Below are 18,629 nucleotides of genomic sequence, written 5' to 3' on the forward strand. Positions count from 1 at the left end.
GAGAACACAACAGACTAGATCCTGGGTCCCACTGTCAGGACCAGCTTTTACCCTGAGTGAGATGGGAACCATTGGAGGGTTTTTGAGCAGAGGCATGTAAACCAAAATTAATTTTAGACTGTAATAAAGATTTTAAAAGCATTTATTTGAGCAAAAAGAGCTGCCTCCTGGGAGAGACAGATTCAAGTAGCAATCTAAATTGTGTTCCGCCGAGACAAAAGGGAGGCTATCTTATAGAGTAAGTTTCTGCCCAAGTTCCAAATTTTATGCAAATGAGATTTTCAAATTGTTCAGTTCTGATTGGTCATTATGGAGCAGTTCTGACTAGGTAGGGCAGGTCTTAGTCTACTGGTCAAAAAGACAAACCAAGAACTTTTATAATAATTGACTCAGCCTGCATAAATGAGCAGGGCATAGTGCGGGAAGCTGAGAGTTCATTCTGAGGTTCTTTCCGGTGTACAAAGTACGTGAGCGGCCCCTGTCAGCAAATGGCCATTAGGCTCTTACTAATCAAAATTTTGGCCTCTGTTGACCATGAGGAGTCCATCTCAGCAGATAAGTTCCTTCTTGAGGTTCACATCAAGGGAATCTTCTTGAGGTCCACTGGCAAAAGATCTAATTTAAGATTTAAAAGGATTAGGCTGGGTGGATCACTAATTGGCTGACCTTGAGCAAGCAACTTAATCTCTCTGACTCATTTCTCCATCTCTTAGGGGGTTACCTGGATCAAAAAACAAAATAGACAAAGACACTGGGCAAGGCAGAGGGATATCTGGAGACATGATAGTTCATTCAAAACAGGCCAAGTGTGGCATTCCCTGAGCATTTGTATAAAAAGTATAAACCGTATGTAATAGGCAATCTGATTGATTTTTTAGGACATCTAACATCATGGTAGATATTTCTGTCAGAATAGAGTGATCTGGGAAGCAGTCAAATAAATTACTATGCATTACAAAAAGCCAGGTGTGGGAGAGATGAGAGTCTGGATCAGAGTGTGATCACAGGAATGGTGATGAAGAGACAGATGTAAGAATCTTCATCTTTTTTTGTTTTGTTTTTTATTCCCTTTGTAGCAACTGCTCCAGGATGGAAATGATCCTGACCCCTATGTGAAGATTTACCTCCTTCCTGACCCTCAGAAAACCACTAAGAAGAAAACCAAAGTGGCCCGGAAAACCTGCAACCCCACCTACAATGAGATGGTGTGTGGGGAAGGTCCTGGGGTAGGGCAGGGGTTTGTAACTAAAGTTGTATTGGATTGCGGCCACACCTATTTGTTTAAGTGTCATGTGTAGCTCCCCTCATGTTGTAGTGGCAGGATTGAGAAGTTGTGACATAGACTAGACTAGATGGCCTGGAAAGCCATGCTTCCTACCTGGCCCTTTACATGGAAAGTTTGCGAACCCTCAGGATTGGGGTTCCATAGCCGGGGCATGGCCTGGGCCCTGTCCCATGGGGAGGAGGAGCCTCTTGACTCTTTGCTGCTCATGAGCAGTAGATTCATTATGTCTAGAACTCTGAGCAAAGAACGGAATTCTTTAACACTTCCCTTGGGGTCTGTGTGCCTTCTCTATTTCCTTGGACTCTGGTTGGGGAGATGCAGTGGTCTCAGCCTCAGCAGACCAAGCCACTACAGACTTAAGCATTTCCCTCTTCCATGTTCCCTCTGGATTCTCCAAGTTTTCTCTCTCACTACTTCCCTCTGCCTAATCTCTGCATTTGCAGCTGGTGTATGATGGGATCCCCAAGGGAGACCTGCAGCAGCGGGAGCTGCAGCTGAGTGTGCTGAGTGAGCAAGGATTCTGGGAGAACATTCTCCTCGGGGAGGTGCACATCCGTCTGCGGGAGCTAGACCTGGCCCAGGAGAAGACCGGCTGGTTTGCACTGGGATCTCGAAGTCATGAGACCTCATGAGCCCAGCAGAGCCGCGGCCGAGGACCCCAACCTGTTGTTGGAGCCGGTAGGGGCGAGAGGACTCTCCCTGCTCGACTCGTCCTTTCCTTGTGAAAGGGTGGGTGGGGCCCTTGGCAGGCCTCCCTGCTGTCCAGGTGGTTTGAGCCTCCATAATAGGAGGCAGGACGAGTAAGAGGCTCTCTGTCATCCTCTCCTCTGCAGACTGAATTTGGGTTGGTTGTGATGAGCAGCCCCTTTGGAGGCTGTGAGGTTGCAGCAAAGTTTTAAGTTTACCTTGTGTCAAGGGAGCAATGCCTGGTTTGGGGTGTGTGGGGTGGGTTGTATGAAGTAGCATTTTGGGGGAGGGCGGGTGGATATCTTTATTTTTATTTTTAAAAAATGAAATAGTAATGTTGTCCTAACTGGACAGGAAGCCTGTGAGAAGGGACTTACATATGCCTTAGAAGGCAAAGAGGGAAGACTATTCAGACTTGTCGTATGATTAAGGTTCTTATTGGACTTTCCCCTAGGTTTGTGTTTGTTTGTTTTTTGTTTTTGTTTTTCTTTCTATAGGAATTAATTTGGGAAGGGGCCCAGTGGGTCCTCAGTTAGAGCCCCACTCCTCCCCAAGGTCAGATCGGGGAGGGATGGGGAGGGCTGCGTGTGCAGGACTGAGGCCTGTGCTGCCGGGCCTTTCTGATTTTGCCTCCAAAGGAGAGCGACGTGATACCTATGTGTGTAAGGAAGGGCCTTCTGTATGGGGATCTGCAAAGGACCTGTATTCAGGGACCCCTGCTCTTTCGGGGGGACTTTTCCCTCTCATCTTCCTCTACTTTGCTAGGACTCGCCCTGAATACTGCTTTCTACCCCTCCATCCTTGTGCCCTTCTGGGGGCCGTCTGGTCCCTGTGAATACGCTGGGGGTGCTCCCCCATAGGTGTCTCCCTTCATTTTTCTCTGGTGGGATGAAATGCTGCCTTGGCCCTTAAATTTCTTTTCACCCGAGGGCATCTGGGCCCTGGGAAGGGGCCTCTAGGCTGCACGTGCCAACTGGGTGGTCCTGGGAAGCTTTTCCCATCACCTGCCACTCCTCTTGTGCTGCTTCTCTCTCAAACTCCATTTCTGTTACATTTTAAATAAGAATTTCCCTCATTCTATGGGGCCATAAACCTATTTAGTCTGGAGCCAAAGGGATGCCCTAACTAAAGGAAAGGGGTATGGGGTCCTGTTAAAACTTGTTTTTTTTTCCTAGTGGTTTTCTTTGGATTGAGGAGGCTGGATTGGAGTAGTGATTGATTCCCCTGGGCTGAGGTAGGAAGGAGAGGTTGGGTCTCATCTCTTAATATTCTTTATTCTCTACCACATGGATTTGAAATCACTCTTGCGCTTTACTCCAAAGGGTTGTCTTCTTTGAAAAAAGAGGGAGAGACTTGGAGTCTGATATTAACATTTTAAACCAGAATCAGCTGGATGCGCCCTGTGATTGGGGGACAGAATTAACGGGGGATACTCTGCGAACTGTCCCTCCTCAGCTCCCTCCCCAGCTCTAAGGATCAGAAAGTCCTCCTTTTACTGACTCATTCCATAACTGGAGAAAGAAGCTCCATTCATTGAGGCCACAGGGCAGCAAGGAAGTTCAAATTTTTAAATTAAAAATGCCAAGGATAAAGCTGGCTGCTGTGGGGAGGGGTTAGGGGAATAGGGAACAGGGGTGGACTTCTCCAGATCAATGGACCATAGATGCGTTACTGGCTTTCTGCCTGTAGCTCATTTTATTTTGACCCTCAATGCCCTTTAAAGGTTTAAAGAGGTCTGTGTACTGTATCCAATTCCCAGATGTCCTTGTATCTCCTACTTTCTCTGGAATTGTATTTTCTAATAAACGACATTTGAGAAAAACAAAACTGTCATTTTCAAGATTGGTTGATGTTTAAATGTTTAGATGAAAACATCTGGTTTACAAGAGGAAAATAATAGTTGTTTACAGATCATAACTTTTCTATGCACTGATGTATTGCATTAGATGTTTTACATTTGCCAGCTAAATCTAGTCTCACAGCAACTTAATACAACAGGTGAGTATTATTATCTCCATTTTACAAATGAAGAAACTGTAGCTCAGAGAAATTAAATTATTTGCCTAAGGACACAGCCGATAAGCCTTGGATCTGTAATTTGAACACAAGTTTTTATTTATTCATTCATTCATTCATTCATTCATTTAATGGTGGCATTGGTTAATGAAATCCAATAAGTTTCAGCTGTACATTTTAAGAGTAAGTCGCGCGCGCGCGCGCGCGCACACACACACACACACACACACACACACTGTGTGTTCACCTTCCATAGTTAGATTTCTTTCTATCACCACATATTTGACCCTCTTTACCCCGTCTACCTCCACCCCCTCACCCCTCCCTCTGGTAACCACTAGTCTATAGTCCATGTCCATGAGTCTCTGTCTGTCCTGTTTATTTGTTGCTTTTAGGTTTATATCCCACATATAAGTGATATCATGTGGTTTTCAACTTTTTCTGTCTGGTTTATTTTGAATATGTTTCTTTAACGCCAAACCTAGGCATGTTTAATATAATCCCTTAAGCTTATATAATATTTGTTACTTTTCAGAGTGTTTTAATATATGTCATTTTTTCATTACAACTACCCTGGAAAGTAGATATGACTCATTAATTCTGTCAACGGACATTTGCTGTGCTTACCAGTGCTCATTAACCTAGCATGCCATCATTCACAAAGCAGACAGTCCTTGAGTGTGTGCGGGCCCTGTACCAGGTACCAGGCTGAGGGTCGAAAGGTAAATTAAGACAATCCTCTGCCTTTAAGAAGTTTACCGCCAAGTACTAGTTAACCAACCTCAATTTATGAGAGAGGAAACTGAACCTCCGATATGCCTATTAAGTCATGAGAGTGGAGCCATAGCCCAGAGCTGAACTTCCCAAATGGAAAATGAAGGCAATGTGACCTTCGTTCAAGCTGTTTGCCCAGAAGTTTTCAAAAATCTCCAGTGGGAGTCATATTTCATGTTGGGAAATTTTGCGGGGCTTCCAAGGGATTTTCAGCAGTAAATAGTAGTAAGTGTCACCTGCTGTGTTTCTAACTGGTTTTGAAGTGTCACTGCAGTGCTGGACAACTCCCAGTGGACCTTTTAAAAGTTAGAACGTGAATCTGGCAAGTCTTAGTTAGGGAAATTTCTTGGCCAAATTGGGTGGAAATCTGAACCACCCTGAGGGAGTGGGAATGAGAGAGCTGGGGAACAGGGATGGTGTTGTGGGGGTGGAGGTGGGGGGAAAAATAAGCCCAGCAGGCGGGGTTCTCCGAGTTCAGATGTGCCACAAATGAAGGGACTTGGGGGCAAAGATAAACTTGAATTTGAAAGGTTAAATGGGAGATAATGGTGGCTGGGACCTGTATGAGGTGTCTGCTCAGTAAGCAACACTTCTCTGGGTCAGGCGAGGCACCAGGTACTGTGGCTATAAGATGACAAAGGTGTGGCTCCTGTCGTCAACAAACTCAGTCCAGCTAGGGAGGCAGACAAGGACACAATTGCAGTGCAGAGTCTCAGGGACAAGGTGGAAAAAGGGAGGGGCAGGGTAGGTAGAGTGAGCTTCGTGAGGAGATATTTGAACTATTTGAGCTGAGTTTTAAGGTCCGTTAGAGCGCCGGATTTTATTCTTAGTGGGATGGGGACACCATTAGAAGGTTTTGAGAAAGGGACCACAGCATTGCATTTACACTGTCAAAGATCATTCAGGCTGCTGTGTGATGCGAGAGGAAGCAGAAGAGAAGGGAAGCTATCGCCATGGTCTAGGAGGGAAATGACATTCTCGCGGGGACGGCAAAAAGTAGTTAAATTCTGAATCTATTTCGAAGGTAGAGCTGACACGGGTTTTGCTGACAGATTGGATGTGGAATTGAGGGAAAGAGGAGTCAAGGCTGACTCCTAAGTTTGGGGCCCTGGCACTGGGTGAAGGGCACATTACAGGGATGGGGAAGATGGGCTTGGTGGAGCTTAATTAAGAGTTTTGTTTTGATCATGATAAGTGTGAGATCTCTGGACATCCAAGTGAAGAAGTATGAGAATGGAATCTGAAGCCCAAAGGAGAGCTCAGTCTGGAGTTCAGACACGGAAGTCATCGGCACTTAGATGGCATTTAATGCCATGGAACTGGATGAGATCACCTAGATTAGAGGGGTTAGAAAAAAAGACATGGGTGGACTGAGCTCCGATGCAGGCCAACATTTAGAGGAGGAGGAGGAGCCGCTGAAATTATGACACCAAGAGAATGGTGTCATGGGAGCCTAAAGAAAAGTATTGTCAATATCCTAGTGCTGCCATAACACAGAACCACAGACTGGGTGACTTAAACAACAGGAGTTTCTTTTCTCAGTTCTGGAGGCTAGACGTCCAAGATCAAGGCATTGGCAGGGTTGTTTCCTTCTGAGAGCTGAGAATGACATTCTGCTCTGTGCCTCTTTCCTAGGTTCTGGTGGTTTGCTGGCATTCCATGGCTTGTAGCTGCATCATTCCAGTTTCTGCCTTCATGTTTGTATGGTGGCCTCCCTGTGTGTGGGCATGCATGTCTAATGTCCATAGTTCCCCTTTGTATACGGATCCAGCTGTAGTAAATTAGAGCCCACCCTAATGACCTCATCTTACCTTGCAAAGACCTCATTTCCAAATAAGGTCACATTTGCAGGTATTGTGATTAGGGAATTAGGACTTCAATGATCTTTTAGGGGAGTACAATTCAACCCAAAGCAGTCATAGAACTGGATTTGGCAAAATGTTCTTGGTGACCTTGATAAGAGCTGTTTGGATGAGTGGTGGGGATGAAAGCCACATTGGATAGGTTGAAGAGAGAATAGGTGATGAGAATGTGGGCATAGATAACTCGAGAAATTTTGCTGTAGTGTTGCAGAACCTTGGAGGGGCATGTGTCTAGGGAGAGATTTTATTTTTAAGATAGGTGATGTTAACCTATGTTAATGTGTGTGCTCTAGTAGCTTGAGAGAAAATTATATGTTACAGGCTAGAGGGGATAAGGGAGCCCAGAGTTCCTTAAATAGACATGGAAAGGTAGGATCGAGGAGGCTTCTTTGCTTGTAATGAAATCAAAAGCAGAGCGTGTAAGTCTAGATGCAGGTGTAGATTGGTGGATTTGGTGGTGGAAAGATGAGTTATTTACGTTTAATTGCATCTGTTTTCTCGATAAAGTATGAGGTGTGATTAGAAATCGAGAATACGTGTTTATGGGAATGCTGGAAGTATGAATAAAGAAATATATAAATCAGTCTCAGTGTTGGAGAAGAAAAGCTACTACAGATAGGAGTGCCTGGCACTGATGAAATATCTGATCACAAGTATGCAGTGAGTCAGTCAGATGGTTGCTTTTCTCCAGCACTGATTAGCTAGCTACAAGGACGTAGGCTTAGAATAAGGGCATAGTTGGGTTTAACTAGGGCTGGAACTTTGCTAGAGAAGAATGTTGGAGTGGGAGAAGGGCAAGAGAACGAAGGTTCTTTACAAGGGGGTAGTTTTGATGCTGGATCATGGAATTTACATTCAATAAGGAAGTAAGTGAAGGAGGGTGATGAATCATAAAACGGTGGTAATGGTAATGATTTGGAGGTTTCTGGTGGTTGATAAGTCACTGAAAAGGGATACCAGGGCAGGAAGTTGGAAAGATAGGAGGTGGTATCCAGAGTGTGGGATGCTTGGAAATAATATTTTGGAGGTGGTACTGATTCTGAAAAATGAAATCAAAAGCTATACATCCTTTACCTCAGGCACAGCAAAATCTTTTAAAATAAACATAATTAACTGAGGTTTAAATTATCTTCTGCTAAAGTGCCAGTCAGTTTGCCAGTCCAAGGACTTCTTGTCTTCACTAGCACGTACACAGCCACAGTGGCACATCGTTATCTTTGTGTACAGGCTACTCTGACTCTGCCCTCTAGTTGATAGCAGACATGAGGCTGGTTCACACTTTATTTACCTGTTGAGACTGACAAGGCAAAGTCACGTATACTTACAGCTTTCCAATACTTTATGATTGCATTTTGCCCCCTTTAAAACACTGTCAAAGTAAGGAAAAGAAAAATTATGTATTTATCGACTAGACAGGAAAGGGGAAACCCATTCAGGAAAGTTTTAAGAAATTTTTTTCAGGAGCATGTATTGTTAGTGACAAAGTCGAGAGTGAAATGCAAGAGGCTTGGTCATAGGAAAGATGCTATTATTTTAAAGTATTACTACTATTCAACATTTACTGGGTCAGCGTTTCCTAAACTCTTTGGTCTCAGGACCCCTTTATACTCTTAAACAATTATTGAGAACCCCAAGAAATTTTTGTTTATGTAGATTATATCTATCAATAGTTACTGTTTTAGATAGAACTCAAAACTGAGGAATTGAAAAATATTTATTCATTTAAAAATAATAAACCCATTACATGTTAACATAAATAACATCTTTTATTAAAAAAAAATATTTTTTAAAACAAAAACATTTAGCAAGAAGAGTGGCATTGTTTTACATTTTTTCCCCAAATGTCTTTACTATCTGGCTTAATAAAAGACAGCTGGACTCTCATAGCTACTTTTGCATTCAATCTTCTAGAAGATCCACATTCACTGTACTCATGAGAAAGTGAGAATTAAAAAGGAAAATAATAGATTAGTATTATGAAAATATTTTGACCTAGAGGACCCACAAAGGGTCCTAAAATGGGATCCCCCCATGGGTGCCCAGACCATATCTTGGGAACCACTGTGCTAGATATTGGGTTACAGCACTCAAAGAACTAAGACCAGCAGGAGAGAACATTTACAGGTATGCAGTATATAGTGTAGTGTGTTAAATGCTCTGAGAGTATAATATATAATTCTGACTGAGAAGAGCAGCAAAGACTTCAAAAAGTTGACATTTGAGTTGGACCTAGAAACATGAATAGGCATAAAACAGGAAAGATGAGGGCTTTCTTGGCTGAGAAACAGCATGAGTAAAGGCATGAAAGAAGTCCAACGTTCCTAGAATATAACATGCATAAGGGGAAGTTACTGCAGGGAAGGCTGGAAGAGTATAGTGGGAGGACAGAGTGTATAGAGCCTTTATTCTGTAGACAGTGGGAAACAATTATAGCTGATAACTAACAAATATAAACTGATGTTTGTGCCCCTACTCTATCTAGGCTAGGCTCTATATTAGGAATTTAATTCCCTCACCACCCCCATTGAAAGGGGGATTATTAAACTTGCTTAACAAGGGAAGAAACTGAGGCTTCTGAGTTGATTTGTATATTTGGATTTCTTTTCCATTATTAAAATAACTCCTATTATTAATACATCTTTCTGAAGTTCTTAGAATTGAAAATGAGATATTTCCAGAGATATGGATAATATAATAAGGGAGTAAAACCATAGAAATCGAGGACCTCTGGCTTCCTAGAAAGAAGTGGCTGTTCCTTGAGCAGTCACAATGGAACAGGAGGAGCTGCTGGCCTACTCCTGGCTGGTAAAAGCTCTTTCTGCTGTCCCTTGTGCTCATCACTGTTATCCCCTCACCCCCTAATATATACTTGACTTCAGGGGTGTCAGTTAAAAATTTTAGTAGAAATAAAGAAATGAGCTAAGACTGAACTCACAAAAGAATCAAATATAGCAGCTAGAATTATGAGACAAGATTTTTTCAAAGGATAATGGTCCGTGCTTCCCTCTTTGGATGTTGTATCCCGTGGTACTTGGGGGCTCAGGATATAAATACGATTTGAATGCGTTGCCTGCTGGGAAGCATTAAAGAGTAAACAGTTTGGGGGACTGTTTCTTTCCTTCTCTGTGACTTCAGTTTGCCCCACTGAAAAGGGATAGTCTAATAGGGACACACCTGAGAAACAAGAGTTCACATTTTCGTGCGGGTTGTATGTAGATTGGACGCTGAAACACCTCAAAGTTATATTCTAGGTAGAGAGAGCTAAAGAGTGGTTTAGAAATCCTAAAATCTAGAAGGCGGGAATGCCTAAGAATGATTCGTTTTTTTACTTACTATTTTTTACTATTATTCACTCCAGATTATGCCTTAACACCAGATGTGTATTTACACAGCATTGCCAAGCTCTTACTATGCTTGGATCTCAGCTGATGATCTATCTATCACTCAACAACACTGAACCCCGAAATATGTTATCTGCAAACGTTCCCTTTCGCCCAGAGGGCGTGGGGGGGGGAGCGGAGGGCGGTCTCCTAGGAGACCACCGAGAAGCAAGCGCGCATGCGCCGAAGCCGGGCCCGGCTGATGCAACCTTCTGCGCGCGAGCTGGATCTACCGAGAGTAAGGAAGCCGACAGGGACCCGGGCCAGACCAATCAGTGGCCGCCCGGAAGAGCGCGGAAGAATCCGCTTTTCGGGCTCTGCGAGTGACGTTCGGCGGCGCGGAGCTGGTGGCGTAGCGGACGCCGTCCTGGTTCCCGTCGAGTTTCCTGGGGTTATTCGGCCTTGGCTGTGGCCCTGCGGCCATTTTGGACTGGGTTTATCCCCGCGCCCGCCTTCTTGGCCGCCCAGCCCTTCCGGGAATTCGCTGTGAGGGGCTTTTAAACGATCCGTCTCTTGTGGAAGTGGCGACCCCGCCGCGGGAGGCCTCCTCTCTATGGTGGAGAGGCCTCGAGCCGACTAGGACGCCTCCTTCCCGCCGGGATGGGTGTCGCTGCCGCCGCCGTGTTCTGCGCCAGCTGCTCGGGACTGCGTTCTGCCACCGCCACCTACGGCCGAAGCCGCTGCCCTCTGTGGCTCTTCTGCTGTCCCGGCGACCGGCCTGCGGCGCCGACTCCTCCATGAGACGAGGCCGCGACCTTGTAGGCCTCTCCAGATCCCGTCCGAATACCTGCTGCCTCGTCCCCGCACCTCGCTGAGACACTGCCAAGAGCAGGGCGATGGAGCCGGGAACTGACGGGCCGCGGGGACGCCTGGCGCCTCGAGCGGGCCCCCCGTTCCGGCTGCCCTTCCGTCGGTGCTCGCCACCAGGCACTGCCAGGTTCCCTACACCTCCTGCTGCGGAGTATCCCGGGGACCCCAAAACGGCTTTTTCTCGGCCTGAGGCTCGGACCAGCTACTGGATGAAGCTGCTTTCCCAGCTCTTCGCGCCACTCCCCAGCCTGCTTCAGAAGCTGCTCATTTGGAGCCAGCTTCTCGGTGAGATGATTCCGTCCAGATGGATAGATTTTTCTGGAGGCTACAACGTTCTGAGAGCCTTGAGGGCTCGGGGGGACCCAGTCGCCCCCGCGTCGCAGAAACCTCTGAGTTCGCTGAGGCTGGACCCCTCGGCCGACGCGGCTGCCAGTCTCCTGGACTGGATAGAGGAGGGGATCCACTGGCAGTGCTCGTCTACCGATCTGGAATTGGAACTGAAAGCCAGGGGAAAGGCCTTGGACCCCGCGGCCCACGCTTTTCTCCTCGAGCAGCAGCTGTGGGGAGTGGAGCTGTTGCCGAATAGCCTTCAAGCCCGTCTGTTTTCCGACCGAGAACTTGGCCCTTCGCCCTGCGAGCCTCAAAACGTTCAGCGCTTAAGCAATTTCAGCACCGTCTCCTATTTGCTGAACCCCTCTTATCTGGACTGCCTTCCGAGTGTAGCGCTTAGCTATCAGAACGGCGTTGGAAATGGCGAGCTAGTTGGTTTACAGACGGTAAGTTCAGAGAGCAGCTGTCTGCCTGAGGATCATTCTCATCCCCAGCCACTGAATGCAGAGATCACTCACACCTCGTGGCAGGAATGTCCACCTCTTTCGAGAGAAGGTCGGCCAGAAATCCACCATGTTCGCATGAAACGGCTGGAGTTTCTTCAGCAGGCTAGCAAGGGGCAAGCTTTACCCACCCCCGACCAAGATCATGGCTACCACAGTCTGGAGGAGGAACACAGCCTTCTCCGGATGGACCCGAAGGCGTGCATAGATAATCTGACACAGTTTGTTCCTTTTGCTGGAGCCATTCCCGGAACCGTCCAGGAACCCACGGAAGAAAAAATAGAATTGACTAAAGAGGTGCCTCTTGCTTTGGAAAAACAGGGTCTTCCGGAAAGTTGTCCATCTCGTGAGGTACCTATGGAAAGAGAGCCTGGGGAGGACCAAATAAGCGTAGTTGACCCTTCAGACATAGAAGATGACCGTCCCATTTCTGTCAGACCGGCGTGTAGTAATAAATTGATAGATTATATTTTGGGAGGTGCGTCCAGTGACCTAGAAATAAGTTCTGATTCAGAAGGTGAGGATTGGGATGAGGAAGCTGAGGATGATGGTTTTGATAGTGATAGCTCACTCTCAGAATCAGACCTTGAACAAGACTCTGAAGGGCTTCACCTTTGGAACTCTTTCTACAGTGTAGATCCTTATAATCCCCAAAACTTTACAGCAGCTGTTCAGACCTCTGCCAGAATTGTTCCTGGAGATTCTTCTGACTCAGAGAAAGATTTGCCTGACAAGTCTGATCTAGAGAATTCTCTCCAAACTGGAAGCCTTCCTGAGTCTCCTGACCATAATTCTGGGGAGGAAGATGACTGGGAATCTAGTGCAGATGAAGCAGAGAGTCTCAAACTGTGGAACTCTTTCTGTAATTCAGATGACCCCTACAACCTTTTAAATTTTAAGGCTCCTTTTCAAACATCAGGGAAAAATTGGAAAGGCTGTCATGACTCAGAGAGGCCATCGGAGTTCGTTGTGGCTGTTTCTGAGTGTCACACCTCACTGTCTTGTAAGGTGCAACCGTTAGGGAGCCAAGACAGTGAATGTCCAGACTTGGTACAGGGTGGGGGTCTTTCTGGAGAAAGACACACACAAATCAGGAGAAAAAAGGTTTGTTTCTTTCTTTTAAACTGCTTGATATTTTGTAAGGATTGTTTTGATATGGTTAAATATAGCAGCATGACTTTTCTGGAGGAATAATAGTGCATATGTTTGAAGAAGGCCTCTAAATGTCTTAAGTCCATGTACTTGGATTGAGAAATGACCCTCTTTTTTCCCCCTCAAGTAGAGGGTTCCTGTCCAAATTGGAGACGCCAGTGTATAGATGTTAGCAGGAAAGTGCCATTTTTATTTGAGTTGGCAGTTCTGAGCTATTTACAAGCTTCAACTTTTCACTCTTTAAGGAGCAGAAAAATTAAACCTTGTGTGCACATGATTTAATATTTCTAATGATTGGGAAGGTCCAAGTATAGCCATAGCATTTTAAAATGTTAAGTGTGTGGTGTGTTATAAGTGTCTTCATTCTTATCCATTAGAATCCAAAGGGATGATGATACCAAGGGGCAAGTCAGATTTATCTGATTTTTGCCATGAAAGGAAAATACTGATTTCAGTATTAAAAACTTTGTGATATGTACTCGATTTTGATTGGCAGTCAAAAACAGTACAGGAAATAGTATTGCCTTTTCTTTAAGAATGCAATACCTGTTATCATTGGCCAGCTGTAGGTTAATAATCATATAAAATGATGATCACTTACTTGGTTTATTTTAAGTAGTTGCATCCTATTCCCAGGCTAGTCTTAAAACTTCATAGAACATTTTATCTTTCAACACATTGTCAAGTTAACTTTATTTTGGCAGTTTTTTGAATTGCTTTATTTTTTTTCCCCCTCAGTTGTTTATTTAGCTAAAGTTAATAACTGGAGAGAAATCCTACCCAAACACAGGGTACCTTTTATTGTAGAGGAAAAGTTTTTTTGGTTATTTGTACCTTTGTTTGGACAGAGAAAGGAGCAGGTGAATATTATTGAGTGCAGATTCGGAAGCCTCAGGGATTTTCCAGTGGACAGTACTCTCATCCATTGGCTACAAATGTTCAACTTAATACTTTGAAACTATTCTTGGGGTAGAAAGTATCTCTAAATGTGGTAATTTTATGTCTTATCTGTAGATGCAGAATAAGTCATGTTAAAATTAAATTTTAGTTTACACTTCTGTAAATGTCACCATAAAAGAACTTTTCTGTATCTTTTTAAGGGGCCCATGACAAATTGACCTATTTAGTGAATAGGTAAGAAACAAAGTCAGGCAGTGGAATGAGCACTTGACATCTGGAGACCTGTGTTCCCTACTCCCGAGTGGTTAGGGCCAAGAGATTTGGAAAGACACCCAAATCTGAGAAGTGACTTGACCTCTCATGGCCTTGATTCGTTCATTTATCTAATGAAAATAACCATAATCATATCTGTTGTATGAGTTATTGCACGATTCAAATAAGATGAGTAAATAAAACTCATAGTTCATTGCCTTGCTTTTAAATGGTAGCTCTTACTGTCAGGGACGTCAGCCTGGTTGCATGTTTCATTTTAATCTGCTATTGAGTAAAAATGATATGAGTCAAGTAGATGTGAGACTATTGACTGTGAACTAGAAGCAACATTTATAAAAGATTATGTCTAAAATATGGTAAAACTATTTGGCAGCCTTTGCCTACTTTCCATTCTTTAAGTATATGGGACTAATGGATAGTGCCTAATTCTTTAAATGAAGCTTTCAGATCTGAGAATTTAAAATGCTTTGTGTCCTGGTATATCATAGAGCAGATCGTGGAGCCAGACTGAGAATTTAAATCCTGATTGTATCATATAGAAGCTGTTCGATTTGAACAAGCCAGTTAACCTGTGGGTCTTTTTCCGTATCTGTACAATGGAAATGATGATAGTGCATACCTTATAGGGTTGATATGAGGATTAAATGAGATAAAATTATGAAGTGCTTTAAAGAGCCTGGTATATGGTAAACACTATGTAAATGTTACCTATCTTAGTGACACAATAAATAACACTAGAATGCAATATCTAGTAAGGGGTTACATACCTACTAATTGTCCTCGGGGGCATTCGTTGGCCTGATGTAAAGGGAATGAAAGTAGTAGGCCACCCTGGGATTAGCTGATGTAACTATTAAACATACTTTAAAGCAAGAAGGTACATACTTTTGGAGTTTGATATCTTACAAAATTTCTATATTGGAAATTAAGTAGAGATTAACAGGAACTGTCACTCATTACATGTGATCATATATAATAGTGTTCACAATTTCATGTATAGTGATAGCATATTGAGGAATACAAAGAGGGTTTTTATCTTAACTACAAAGTCTCTTATAATAACAGACTTAAAGATGTTAATTTTGCTGCACTTTGTATAAAGTAACTTTCTCTTTTGTATTCTGATTACAAAACTAGTAATGAAAGAATGTTTATTATTCAAATATTGGAAAGCATTGAAAAGTGAAATTTCTTTTGAAAAGGAAGAATAGAAATAAGTGGAAAAAATTTTTTTAAAGCTTTTGTACTATAATGAAAGCATTGACTTCCAGGTATGTTTCTGAAATCTTTTGTCATTTTGGAAGAAGAGTATCACAGAACTGTGATACTCTTTTTAAAGAGTATCTTTTTAATCTTTAAAGATTAAAAAAAGAGTAAGGATTAATTACATCATAAAAATTACAGTTCCCCAGTTGGATTTATTTTATTAACCTAAAAAGCCAAAGGTGGGGGCAGGGGAGTTAAAAGATGAAGGATTGGGGACATGACTCTGTGTGTGTGTTTCTGTGTAAAATTAAGGTAGTGTTTGCCCATGGTTTTACTCAGATGCCATCTAGTCAGAACTGTCTTTTTTTAACTTCTGTTTATTGCTGAGGCCAAATATTTTTGTAAGATATTTGATATTCTGAAAGAATTAGTAACATAAAGGGCTAATTACCTCAATGATGTTTGTAAGGTCCCAGAGAGTTAATAAAGTTAGTCTTTGTCTTCATAGGTAACCTTCCTTGAAGAAGTTACTGAGTATTATATAAGTGGAGATGAGGATCGAAAAGGACCATGGGAAGAATTTGCACGAGACGGATGCAGGTTCCAGAAACGAATTCAAGAAACAGAAGATGCTATTGGATATTGCTTGACATTTGAGCACAGAGAAAGAATGTTTCATAGACTGCAGGAGACATGCTTCAAAGGACTTGATGTTTTCGAGCCCTGTGCAGATGATTTGATAGCGTCTGGCCCTAGCATACGCTAATTCTTACTTGAGAGGTTTCTTTTAAAACAAAAAATGGCAGCTGTCCTCTGACTTTTTTAAAGAGGATATGTAACTTGGATCCAGCGACCTTGTTTAATATTGTTTTGCAACATATCCCACTCAAATGTCCATGTTTGAAGCCAGGCTCTGATAATGAAGGATGAGATAGTGTGATTTCTAATCCTCCACTGTTTATTTAGTTGGATGTGTTTTTGGATGTTGTTTGCTTGCTGAGGTTGAAAAGGGAACCTTTTAAGGTGTAATTTTGCACTTTTGAAACTTATTTTCTTGGGAAACAATATAGGGTTCAAAGCCCATTTTCCATTTTAATTTAAATGATGTGTATGTACCTGTCTATAAAAACTTGGGGCTCTCTTCTTTTTCCCTCTTCAACATTCTGAAATTAATGGGCTTTTATGTTTTTTTCTATGTTTTCTTATTTCAGTGATTTGGCCCGTCTACGTTAAGGCTAAGAAAGTAATCTTGTATATGCTACCAACTTAAGATATATTATCTAGTGTCACTTTTGTTGTTGCTGTTGTTCTAAAAATGACTTGGGTTGAAAATGTATAGTGAGTTTTATTTCTGGGTAAAGTTCCACCTAAGATATTTCCAAGGACTGCCACAAAAACTACATGTGGGTTACTCTCTACTACTTTGGGAACGCTAAAATTTCTTCCAAATTTTAATATCTAACATATTTAATTTCTGTGCAAACTGTTTTTTTGGAGAGAGTTCTGTATATGTATTGTAGTTCCCATTTGAATGGCTCTTTGTATCTTTCAACAGATGGAAATTGTTATAAAAGACACCAGAAAGTGATCATTACATCATAGGCATTTATTTTTTAAAATTAAAAGCCTAGAATTTTCCTAGGAAGAAGATAGGACACATCAGAGCAGTTTGGTTTTGTTGTATATGCTCTCAACAGAAAACCAGTGTTATTAATATCATGCTTCGGCACTGTCACTTTAAAAACCTGTTAGCATGACACTGTAAATTTGAAAATGGCCAGTTCTGAATTCTCCAGTTTGAAATGTAAAATATAGCCTTCGGTCAGTATCCAAGTTTATTGTGTTCCATTTTAATAATGGGAGAAGCAGGGCCTATACTTTCAGGAAAGGATAGAACTATAGATTTAACAACTAGAACGTCTTAATATCTATAGCCCAAAGTTTACTTTTGAATCCAGGTTTTTGCAGTGACTGATTGTGCTTGGTTTATAAGTAGCTCGACATGGTGTGCATCTGTTAGGTTGAGGGAATGTTAACCAACTCCTTAATGATCTATTTTTATTCCATGCGCCTCCTGTTATAGGTAATGGAAAACGTGAATAGAGGAACTCTTAATTTTGAAGTTCAGTGTGGGGACAGTTTTTATCAGAAGTTCTTGCAGGGTTACTACCTCAGTTTATAATCTACCAGGTCGTTGTTTTATTCCTATCTGGTTTGCTTTAAGAACTGCCTCCAGTGTTAGATATTTTCGTACATAAACACACTGAGAGTGCAACAACATAAAACTTGGTAAGATTTTTGCAGAGCCCTTAGTCAACGTGTTTTCTGCACCTCTACTTCAGGTAATCATAGGGAATGCATTCACAGAATCGAGTGTAATACCAGGAAAGCGGGCTGGTTCCAGGCACCGGCTGTGTCAGGCAGGAAGAAGGCATCATTTGCCTTGAAAAAAGTGTTTTGAAAATGTGCAGGAATTCTTTTAAAACCAGAATGAAGTATACTATTTTATTTCAGGGCCTCGGGATGTGTTTTGTGTTTCTGAAATCTAGCACCCCTACCTATTTGAAAATAATAGCTATCTTTACATTAATTGGATCATGGGAAACTGTTCCCTTAGGATTCCAACTTCAGTCTCAGTACCAAATGAGTAAAAGCTTGGTTAACAATTCTCCCATTTACTACCCTCCTTTAAAAGAAGTGGTTAGAGGATGATGAGAAGGATGGAAGGGACTATTTTTAAGTTGGATAGAAGAAGAAAAACAATTCTTACCAGTTTCATCCTAATCCTAGTTGTTAGAACAAAGTTAAACCTCCACCTGATCTTAAAATCCTTAGAAATTTTAATTGAACATTTTACTCATTTAAAGTCTTGCAATGGTGCTTTAAGTATCAATGTAGCATATGAAGGGCTTTGTACAGACAGGTAAAACTTCCCTGAATGTTGAAATGTAATAATAGCACCTCTTCATCTTTAACTTGAAATCAAAACTATCAGATTTTATTTTTTTATAATTTAAGGAAGGTGAAGTTAAGAGACTAAAAGACTTCTAAATTGGCTTCTGTAGACCAATGAGTTAAATGTTACCAGTTTGTTGGGATTTTATAGTAAAATTCTATTTGTGTATATAACAACTAATCTGTAAATTGTAATAAATATATTTGCAATTATTAAATGTTATGTGATATTTTGGTTCAACTTTGTATTTTATGTTTTGTAGTATTTTACATTGGTTTTGGAGCAGGAGTTTTAGGAGAAAATCAGTTATTTTTGGGGAAGCACTATAAATTGAGAGGTGCTGGACAAATTTCTGTGGTTTAAAAAGGTTATGGGAATTGTAAATTGCACCTTAGCTGATTGAAGGACAGGAATGTTAATGGGATAAATATTGTAACTGCAAACCACATTTTAATAATGGAAAGGAAAATTTGGTTCTTTAGGTATGAAATGTAG

General features: G+C 42.2%; 2 protein-coding genes across 5 annotated transcripts in view; both read left to right on the forward strand.

Moving 5' to 3' along the window:
- Nucleotides 1–3,799, forward strand: part of PIK3C2B (phosphatidylinositol-4-phosphate 3-kinase catalytic subunit type 2 beta) — a 61,883-nt gene extending 58,084 nt beyond the window's left edge. For both annotated transcript variants that reach the window (XM_011373020.2, XM_011373021.2), the window contains exons 32-33: nt 1,077–1,205; nt 1,729–3,799. In XM_011373020.2, the coding sequence (XP_011371322.1) occupies nt 1,077–1,205; nt 1,729–1,917 (318 nt within the window). In that variant the 3' untranslated portion in view covers nt 1,918–3,799. The remainder of the gene's footprint in view (nt 1–1,076; nt 1,206–1,728) is intronic.
- Nucleotides 3,800–10,213: 6,414 nt separating this feature from the next.
- On the forward strand, nt 10,214–18,374 carry PPP1R15B (protein phosphatase 1 regulatory subunit 15B). Of its 3 annotated transcripts, none has more exons than XM_023538272.1 (2): nt 10,214–11,590; nt 15,687–18,374. In XM_023538272.1, the coding sequence occupies exons 1-2, from the start codon at nt 10,841–10,843 to the stop codon at nt 15,942–15,944; spliced, it is 1,008 nt and encodes a 335-aa protein (XP_023394040.1). In that variant the 5' UTR covers nt 10,214–10,840; the 3' UTR covers nt 15,945–18,374. The 3 variants fall into 3 exon arrangements, with proteins under 3 accessions (XP_023394040.1, XP_011371325.1, XP_011371324.1); XM_011373023.2 differs by having other exon boundaries at nt 10,218–11,998; XM_011373022.2 differs by having other exon boundaries at nt 10,223–12,751.
- The last annotated feature ends 255 nt before the right edge of the window (nt 18,375–18,629 follow it).

The sequence above is a fragment of the Pteropus vampyrus genome, unplaced genomic scaffold, assembly GCF_000151845.1.
Source record: "Pteropus vampyrus isolate Shadow unplaced genomic scaffold, Pvam_2.0 Scaffold217, whole genome shotgun sequence".
NCBI classification, from domain to species: Eukaryota; Metazoa; Chordata; class Mammalia; order Chiroptera; family Pteropodidae; genus Pteropus; species Pteropus vampyrus.

Coding starts and splice junctions, on each gene's coding strand:
- PPP1R15B (XM_011373022.2), top strand. CDS start 10,841: ATGGAGCCGGGAACTGACGGGCCGCGGGGACGCCTGGCGCCTCGAGCG. Junction 12,752..15,686: donor CACAAATCAGGAGAAAAAAG/GTTTGTTTCTTT, acceptor TTGTCTTCATAG/GTAACCTTCCTTGAAGAAGT.